The 9,900-nt window shown below is 37.7% G+C and overlaps 1 protein-coding gene across 1 annotated transcript in view; it reads right to left on the bottom strand.

Moving 5' to 3' along the window:
* Positions 1-892: 892 nt before the first annotated feature.
* LOC120525907 (flocculation protein FLO11) overlaps positions 893-9,900 on the bottom strand; it is a 77,371-nt gene continuing 68,363 nt past the window's right edge. Inside the window, exon 5 of the mRNA XM_039748588.1 lies at positions 893-2,116. Within this exon, the coding sequence (XP_039604522.1) occupies positions 2,014-2,116 (103 nt within the window). The 3' untranslated portion in view covers positions 893-2,013. The remainder of the gene's footprint in view (positions 2,117-9,900) is intronic.

Here is a 9,900-nt window from a genome sequence, read left to right as displayed (position 1 = left end):
TGAAGTAGCCTATGGCAAGTGTTGGAGACTTTTAAGTGTGTAATTTGAGTATTAATATGGATACAATAATGAATTTGTGTTTCATTTAAATAGCCAAAAAAATGTTCTTTGATTTAAATTAAGGAAATAGAAGGATGAAAAATTAAGTAGCTGTGCCAGTTTTCTCTTATGTGAGTGAGAAGAACCACTGTCCACATGAGACCCAAGTGCTTTTTGTGAAATTGTGCATTGTAAGTAGAAGTACTTCATCTGAGTCTGTTGTTCTTTGGATTGCTTGTCTTTTACTGTTCGAGTGCCCGTATTTTAAGATTTTAACAAAAGTCCCCATATACAGAAAATGTATTCTAACAGTTAGAAACTCAATACATTTTGGTAAATTTTCAGTTAAATACAGCATTTTTAAATCAATTAACATGAACATACATGTAAGGGTGTGGTTATGTAACAATAATTTAAGATGGAAAATTCCAGAAAAGCAAAGAGAATCTAAGGTAGTTCTTATTGTTTACATCCTGCCACACTAGAGTTTTATGTGGCTCTTAAAAATTTCAGGCCAGGTCTCTGCTTGCATTCACACACTCAGTGCAGGGATTAGAAAAGAGGGAGAATGCATTCACTTCACACTGTTGCAACTAATGTGGCAACATGTCCATCAAATGGTGAGCAACACTCTCTTAGGCAGCCAGCATTCAATAGAATTAATCGTGGGTTTTTTTCCTCTATTAATAAGTCTCCGAAATCTTCAGGAATAGATCTGTGGCCCTGTTCAGGACATCACGCCAAAGAGAAGCCTGAAGAAAAGAGGAAGCTGACCAGTAACAGTTGACTGTGTTCTCTGGAGCCCAGAGGTGTTGCAGGTTGCGAGTTTGTTTTCGGCTAATCCAACATGGACTCTTTTTTTTTTTTTTTTTTTTTGTAGCGTTTTTTTAATGCAAAAGATATTTTGTCAGATGTGGGGTGGAGCTGTGTGATGTGCTGCATGTTCTCTTTGGGTGAACCAAGTAAAGAGTTTTCCCTGCTGGTCACAATGCCATGTGTACACACACACATTGTTGATGATGGAGTTGCGTTTTTATTCTAGGACAGGATTCATCACCATTAAAGCTATTGCCGCACATTCACTTTCACTGCACACACTTGGAGTTTATTGGAAACAAAGCTTCCTAGGCATTGTTGTCTTGATCTTCAAGTAATGGTTTAGATTATAAAAGGCAAACAAACCATTTAGCACTCAGAATTGGCGGTGGTTTGGGATGTTGATTACATTAGAAGTTGCTAGTAAAAGATTAGTTTAATAGCTGACTTGCATAAAGAGACACTTCATTCAAACATTTTTGACCTAAAAATTAACTTTTTATTCCTTTAAATATGTTTTATAATTATTGAATGTTAAATAATATCTATAAAGAGACAACTTACTTTCCATGTACATGGTTCTGCATTAACCCCTATTAAAACCCTATTTACTAGAGTATATCCTTAGGTTTGTACGTATGTCCATATATATAAAACACATATATAACACATTACTTGCATATGTTTTGTGTCTGGAATGTGTATTCTCACATGGCATTCACAATATCACAATACACTTCTTCTGTATTCCAGAGTCATTGCTTTTTAACACCGTTCTGAATCCTCTGATTCTATATATAATATTTCTGAGCACATAAATGTCTATGTGCTTTCACAAAAGAAAAAAATCCTATGTGCATCTCAAAATGACACAAAAGTCATCAGAAAAAAGGCAGGACCTATATATTATATTTAAAAGGAAGCACTTTTTGATAATAGTGAGACAAGCTCTCCTGGCCATCATTGACAGTTACTGACAGCAACCTCAAAATTTCCAGACCTTATGACTTCATGATTTACAGCACATTTACACATATTCGGTGTTTGTGTTTTGTTTTTTTCCTTCTCTTCCCCAGCTTTTTCAAGTCTCTCCTGTTTTGTGACTGCAGTGTATGCTGCTCATCTGTCTCATTCTAGCACTGGCAGCACATCACCTCCTCAGTTTTGCTGTTGATGGATGAGGGTGATGGGCTTTTTCGTTCCAGGTCTCACTGTAAAGGACATGCCATACGCCTGCTTTGGTTTATTAGTTGAAACAGGGCTAGGAATAAAAAAAAATAAACTGTTAAACATGCTTATAACTGTATAATGCACAGAAACTAGACTATTAACATTTGGTCCCAAAAACTCAACATCAGCTAATGACAGGGATAAATGCAATGGGCAGCATTAGGTTTGGACCCTGGTTTAGTTCCAGACCATCCCTTGATTTTTTTCATGTTCAATTCCATTTGCTTCCACAGTCCAAAGATCATGCAACATTTGTGACTGGTGATATTAAACCAGATTAGTGTTAGTGAGTGTGAACGTTAATATGTGCCCTCTTGTGCACCCCATAGTAATTTTCAGGTCCCATGACAACTCTGGTGTTGGCTGAACACTGAAAACTAAAGTTGTCTATTATGAAATATGCAATAAATTAACTATTGTGAATGGTATGAGTTAGGATATGCATATCTGAAGGAAACCAGGCACACCATACATGGATGCCCAATCTGTCAACAAAAGCTACAACACCTTATTTATTTTCATGAGACAAATGTACTTAATACAGTTTATTCATATAGTGCTTTTTCCATGCTCAAGGTGCTACACAGAGTCTAATAAAGAAACTAAGTATATGTAACATTGGATACAAATGTTTCATAAATAGAACTCTAAAACAGATACAGATATACAAAAGCATTAAGTAGAATAAAAGACAATAAACCAGAGTAAAATATTAAATTCAATACTAAAAGAAAAGCCTAGCAATAACATCATTTGTGATATAACACACACACATTATACTGAACATCTGGACTATACTTCTGACATATCTTATATGTCCTTATATTCAATCTCTATTCGCCTTTTCGTTATTTGTCCGAGTAATAATTTCTCTTTCTTTGAGCTATTGCAATGTTTACTTTCTTTGTTTTGACACTGTCGTTTTTTTCTGCTTTCATATTCTGTATCTTACTCTGCATGTGTTTCTACGAGTCTTTTGAATTCCAGTTTTCATTATCTTTAACCTGCTGTGAATGTGTTTGGCCCCCTTATTTTTTAACCTCTTTATGCCGTTTTACTTTGTTTTCTACTCTGTCTTTTATTTCTGACCTCTCTTTATCCTGCTTTTGTTTCAATGACACCTGGTCCATGGTGATTACTTTCCCTTTTTCAAGTAATAATTTCCGTGTATTTGCGCTCCTGCAATCTTTACTTTCTTTTTTTTATACTTTGTACTTTTCCTACTTTCATATTCTTTAACTTTCTCCACATATGTATCACGCCAACTTTTTTTTTTGAGCCTTTCGAATTCAACTGCTTTCATAATCTCTAACTTGCTCTGTATGTGTATAGCGCCAACGTCCGGATTGGACGTGCTTTTTTTCAGTTCCACTTGTTCCGGGCTGATAATTACTTTCCTTATTTTCTGCATTTGCACCTAGATTATTCTTTTTCTTTTTTGTCTCTCCAATGCTTTTAAGTCTGTTTTCTCCGTGCTGCTTTCTTCTTCGCTTAGTCGTCTACGTTTCATTTATAACGTATTGTCCTTATACACTTCATATGCACTGAGAGTCCTGGATCTGTGTGTGCTCAAAGCCAAAACACGACTAAGTGTGTTGCTGGCTGCCCTTGCTCTTATTTATTTGTAAATGGGGCGTTTCTTGCGAGAATCTCATGTTCTACGTTCTCGCGAGACGGTCCTGGGTCAATCTCTTGGCACAAAGTCTCATGTTTAAGGTCCCCGCGAGACGCTTCATGGCCAATCTCTTTAGCTTCGCGGGTCTTTTAAGTGTCTTCCATGATCTTATAAGATCACGTATTGTCACCCTACTGTTTCTCTTCAGGAATTTTTTTTTTTTTTTATAATGGAGAGATGAATGGAGTCAGCTGATCTCATTAATTTTGGGAGGTCATTCTGCAGTACAGGTGCTAAAAAGCTGAAGGCTCTGTCACCCATAGAGTGCAGGTTAGTATGGGGTACAAGACTGCCAGAATCAGAGGTCCTTAGTGGGCAAACAGGAGCATAGTGGTGTAGAATGTCAGTGATGTAGTCAAGTGTGAGGCAATTTAAAGCTTTGTTGGCTGCTAATAGAATTTTTTTTATTCAATCCTGTAAGACACAGGGAGCCAGTGAAGATGAAGCAGGATGGGTGTTATGTGTTCGCTGTTGCTGGTTCGTGTAAGAACTCTTGCAGCAGAGTTTTAAATCAACCTGAGCTGTAATATAAGATTAGAAGTGGCACCTGCCAGTAGAGAGTTACAATAATCAATGCAAGATGTGATAAAAACATGGACAAGTTTCTCAGCATTTAGAAAAGGAGAGAAATGAGTGAAAACAGGATATGTTACGGATGTATTCCTCCAGTATTAGCTGCAATTTATGATCTTGATGCCCTTTTGATTCTCTGCTGGTGTAAGCCTTTTGATCGTTTTGCCTTTCTTTCTTTGGTGTTTTGAATTTTTTGCTTTGTTCTTTGGATTTCACACTTTTGTTTTTGTCTTTGTTTGGATTATTTCTGAGTTTTTGTTAAATAAAGATTATTGTTCTTTAGCTTCTTTGGAGCCGGAGTTTCATGGTTCCCCTCTCCCATTTATGCAATTTTTAAGTATTTGGCCCTTTTCTTTGGTGTGCAGGTTACAAAGCCTGTTCTTGAGTGGAATTTATGGCTCAGCCTATTCATTTGAGTACTGAGGGATAGTTTTTATGTGGAAGCCATTTTAGAGTTGGACTCCTGAATATCATAACAAAGACAAGCAATAACAGCCACATTACCAAATGTTATTCGCTATAGATCTTACTTCCATTTACAGGCATGTTATTGAGAGCAACAGCTCTCTTATTATCGAAGCCAGAGGTTCATAGGTGTGTTTTTGTGATTTTTATCATTTTTTTATTGTTTTTGAGCTTCTGCAAAGTTTTAATTTCCCTTTTGGAGCAAGTAAATCTATCTATCTACATGAACCTTCTCTTTATGCTCTTACTTTACAAATCACGATCTTCTAGCTCAAATTCTCTCATGGCTTGTCAAAGGTCATGAATCCACGCTGTGACACGCTCTCAGTTGGCCGTTGCCTTCTCGTGCTGCTTGTGAAGAGCTGTCTGCCAACTGCCACATAACTCAGTAATGGTAAGTGATTTGTAACACCATAATGTCTTATTTCATTGAAGAGGTGTTCCCTTACATCTGTCGATTTTCCTTTTTTTATTGTAAAATATTACTTTTTAGATGTTTATTGTAATTGTTTTATTAAGTTATTATTTATTATCATGGTTGCTTATTATTTAGTATCTTTGTGCAACGTGTTTTTCTCCAATGTGTTTTGTACTTTGTGGATGGAACCCCCAGGAGGCGGGGACACGCTGATGTCACTGCTGAAGGACCGCCCTCTGCCTTTTTATTCTGAAACATTGAGTAGATCCTTCAGTTGTTCATTGCTGTTTCGTTGAATGCATTTCCTTTGTAAGTATTGCTTTTACGGGTTTCTGAATTCTTGCTTGTTTTGTGGAATTTTTTTGCCTTTTTTTTGCATTTTTGCAAACTTTTGTGCATCTTGCAGTCATAGAAATAAATATCCTTATTTGTAAAGATTCTGTTTTGGGATTTTCATTCCTAAGAAAAGTTAGTTTGGTTCCTTTCCCTAGAAGCGCAATTTTGTGTGTTTTGTACAGTTTGGAACTGTAGCCTCCTTGCATTATGTTTATCCTTGGAAAATCAAGTCAAAAACATTGAATTTTTTTCAACAAAAATGTTACATGCAACAGAAACGGGTAAATACAAAAACGCCAGCATAAATACAGTAGGAAAGCAATGTTTAGTGTCCACTGTTTTACTGATGCAGATTTAGTGCATGTCCTTCATGTGATATGTTTTGAGATGGTCATTAACATACAGCCTGACGTTGCAATCAGGACAGTAGAAGTGTGTTTCTTTGCAGACTTATTTTTTTTTTTGTTGCTAGCACATGTGATGGTAGAATAGCAGTACCTGATCTGCACAATTGACGTGCCTCTTGTGTCATTGAAGGCTACCACATTTCCTCTGATGTGAACATTGACGATTGCTGCACTGCGAGCAGTGCTTAGGTGCAAACTTCTTTCTTGTCCTTGTCCTTGCACTTGAACGCAACCATTTTGCATTTTTTCCCACACAGCTATTGTCACATCACAGTGAAGCGACATATGACTGAAGTCACCAGGCTTATCACAGTGGTTCAGTCATATAGTGCCGTATACATCCATCTCACTATCCATGTCAACGACTGACAACTAATTCACATTATCATAACCATTGGTCAGTTCGAGCAATGGTTCAGTTTCATTTGGTTCTAAAACTGGTTTTAAGGCGTTTCATTTGCCATTGTGTTTTTGGTAGAAGTCTCTATCCTACTCATATATATTGATGAGTTACCATAGACTTACCATGAAGTGGCAAAAATGCATAGAAATATTCAGGTTTTTTTGCAGCATAATATTATTTCAACCACTAGATGACAGCAGAATACTGTGCAGGGAGTTATTCTGGTTTAACAATGGCATCATTGCACTCACTTCCACTCTGACTCAGACCTCTCTGTATTAGCATATAATTCCCAAGCCCAAGTCACACTCTGGGTTAATGGCAAAGATCTTAAAGGGGTTATTTGGAACTTTACAAGCCTGGGATGAGGCCAATTCTAGGCAGGCTGGAAAGGCCAGTCCTGGCATTTGAAGCTTTTAGGAGGCCTCACATCCTCGTCACCATAGAAGTGCATTCCATTCATAACACTTTATTAAAAATCCTTTTGAGGGACTCCACCATAGTTTTAATTTTTAGTCTTTCAGAGGGTTCCAAAAAGGTTAATTGGTGGGTCCCAGATCCCAAGTACCCCCTTGTATTTTGCACATTGTTCTAATGGGTTGATATCACATCTGCCTTAAGGATTTAGTATTGACTTTCTCTATTAGAAAATTGACATGTGCTTTCCAATTATACATGGACCTGTAAAAAGCAAGGCCACCCATTCATCACTGTTAAAGGTAAGTCCTTTATATTAATTTTTGCCCCTGTTTTCTATTTTTTTTTTTTTTCTCTTTTTATTTTCTTCAAATTAATCCATCATTGTTATAAAGATTTCTTTTGCTTTGCTGTATACAAGACAGGGGTTGACTGTGATTCCCCTCTCTAGTTGGACATTTTGAGTATATTTTGGGACATTTCAGAGTATATTTTTGAACTTGGAGAGTTAAGCACATTTTAGCCCGGTGTAGAAGCTAGACTGCCTTTTGGATTCTGGGTTGCCTGCTTTAATGGCATTTTTGGAAACTTCACACCACATTGGCTATTTGTTGTGAGTAATGACAACACTGCCCTAGAATTTTAATGGATGCTTCCCAAGGTAACCTATTGTTTGATTAATGGCTTCGATCCATGACAGTCCCAGGTAGGGGAAAACAAAACTGAAACTTGTGTAAAATCTCTTTGTGGTGCATTGGCCAAATTATATAGTGGTTCATTGTTGCATTTCTCATTTTTTCTCTGATGAATATATTTTTCTCATCGTGAAATCAAACTTTGACCCGATGCTTTCGTCTCTCTTTATAATTTGTCTTTGCTTTTTATGGCTCCAAGAAAATAGCAGAATAAATTTCTTCTTGGCTCAAATAGACAGTAACCCCATTATTTTCAGCAACCTCCCACCTTTCAGATAAGTTTTATAGAGCAGTAAAGTAAGCAAAGTTGAAATTCTGTACATGTTCTATTCAAGAAGACCTAAAGCTCAGATAATTGGATCAGTTGCATTAACATCAGTATATCGTACCACATGTTGCCATTATGAGCTTGAAATTGTTCATGCAATCCCATATTCCACAGAACTGCTAGATTGAGCATCAAGAATCTTGACTTTCACTTTTGAATCCGAAATGACATTGGCCTGGAAATTTACAGGAATTTCCTGCCTATATACAATGCCTAAACATTGGTTAGCCTGCCCGTATGAATGAGGCTGTAGAGACAGCATTTGAATGGCTACTTTGGCAGTTTGAATGTGAGGCCTGTAGATGGCAGTCTAACGACGCTGTCACACCATGAAGATATTCAGCTAATGTGTTTCAGGTTTTGCCACTGTTGTAAATTATTGTCCGTACCTTATACAGGATTTTAATGGTTAAGAGGACTGCATTATTCCCAGATGTCAGGCCCCTTATTATCCATCCGTGGCACAGTCCTCCAAACATGATGGAGGAAGCTTTTTTGTACCTTCAGATGAGCTGTCAGATTCTCAACAGGATACATGTCATCTGCTTGTGAGGTTTTCATGAATGCTGTTCCCCCAGGGAGTGTCATCGGGAAGTGTAGCTCCATGCCTTAAATGCCAGCCTCGCCCTACATGCACATTCTTTGTTTCTGCTGTAACAGTACATTCGTAGCAGCAGTTTTGTTTATTTGTGTGACAGTAACGGAGGTGAGTCTACACTCATTACATTAACTTGAAATGATGACGTCTAGACCATCAAACCCATATTAAAGATGTGATTCTGAAGCTTTTGCCTTGGCAACAAGCAACCTTATTTTAAATAATACCAATCATGATAAAGTATTTTACCAGGGCAAATATTTCTTTTTCAAATGGAGCACAGCAAGATCAAGTGACTCGCTCAGGTTTGTACAATAACTTAAAGAAACATGAACTGACCAGGCAGTCTTGGGATATGAGCTCTTGATTGAACTGATCCCTGGACAGATACTTAACTGTTATAGTACAGGTCTTTCCTGTCCCAGAAGGTGCTCAACTACCCCTTAAACCTGTGCCCTCATCTTTACATGATTGTCCAGGTTACGTGTCTCACCTTATCATCTCTTCTCTCCTACCAGGACAGGTTTGTGGCAGAAGCAGCACTTCAGAGGAGACCACCTTATCAGCTGTGCTTCTGATCTTTGTCTCAGGATCAGTAAAAATTAGGGCATGGTGGTTTAGTGGTATAAGGAGTACATCAGGTAAGCTGGTTGTTTGTTTTTCTATTTTATAAAATGGAGATCTGGATTATAATACATTTGTGTTTTCACAGTATTCTGAACATGTAACAATAATGTTACTAGTAGTGCCAGATGCCAATAGCAGTCCCCAAACTCAGTCCTGGCACCTCCAACTGGCTACACGTATGGGTTCTACACACATTCAGGACCTGTTTCCTGAATCTAACTGAACTAATCCACATACAAATGTGTTATCTTTGTTTGAGGTGGTGCAGTGGTTTTAGAGATGCTTTTTCATATCTCTAGAGTCTTGTGCTGCATTTCAATGTTCTCCTTTTGCTGAAGTTTGTTTTTCCTCCACAACCAAAAGACATGCCTCTATAATTCATTTCATCATGTAAGTATGAGTTTATATTGTACATACAATAAGTGTGCCCTGTGATGGACTGGTTGTCCATCTAAGTTTCCACCTTGTGCCAATTGTTGCAGGAGTGGGCATGGGCACTTTCCTAAAAGGGATTGCATGGATACTTGTTTCTTTAGAGCTGTGTTTACAAAGCAGAAACCTGACTGGGTTGCCAGCTCACCTGAGGGCACACTCGTACACACAACACACTCCCTCATACTAGGGCAGCAGTTTGCTGTTTCCTCATTTCTTAATTTAATGAGAAACTGAGCCAACTGGCAACACTAAAATGACATGCTGGGAGCATGTGGGTGTGTGCATGAGGGTGCCCTGGGATGACCCATTTCTACACTTCCCTAAGTGGGTTCAGAAACCGATAATGTTAAAGACAAAATACTGTAGTTTGTTTTACCTGTCTACGGTACTTAATAATCGATGGTCTTTTTCTTTTCCAGCCTTTTCACATATATTTCA

Source organism: Polypterus senegalus, chromosome 3 (assembly GCF_016835505.1).
Source record: "Polypterus senegalus isolate Bchr_013 chromosome 3, ASM1683550v1, whole genome shotgun sequence".
NCBI lineage: Eukaryota > Metazoa > Chordata > Cladistia > Polypteriformes > Polypteridae > Polypterus > Polypterus senegalus.
This window is presented reverse-complemented; position numbering and strand designations above follow the sequence as displayed.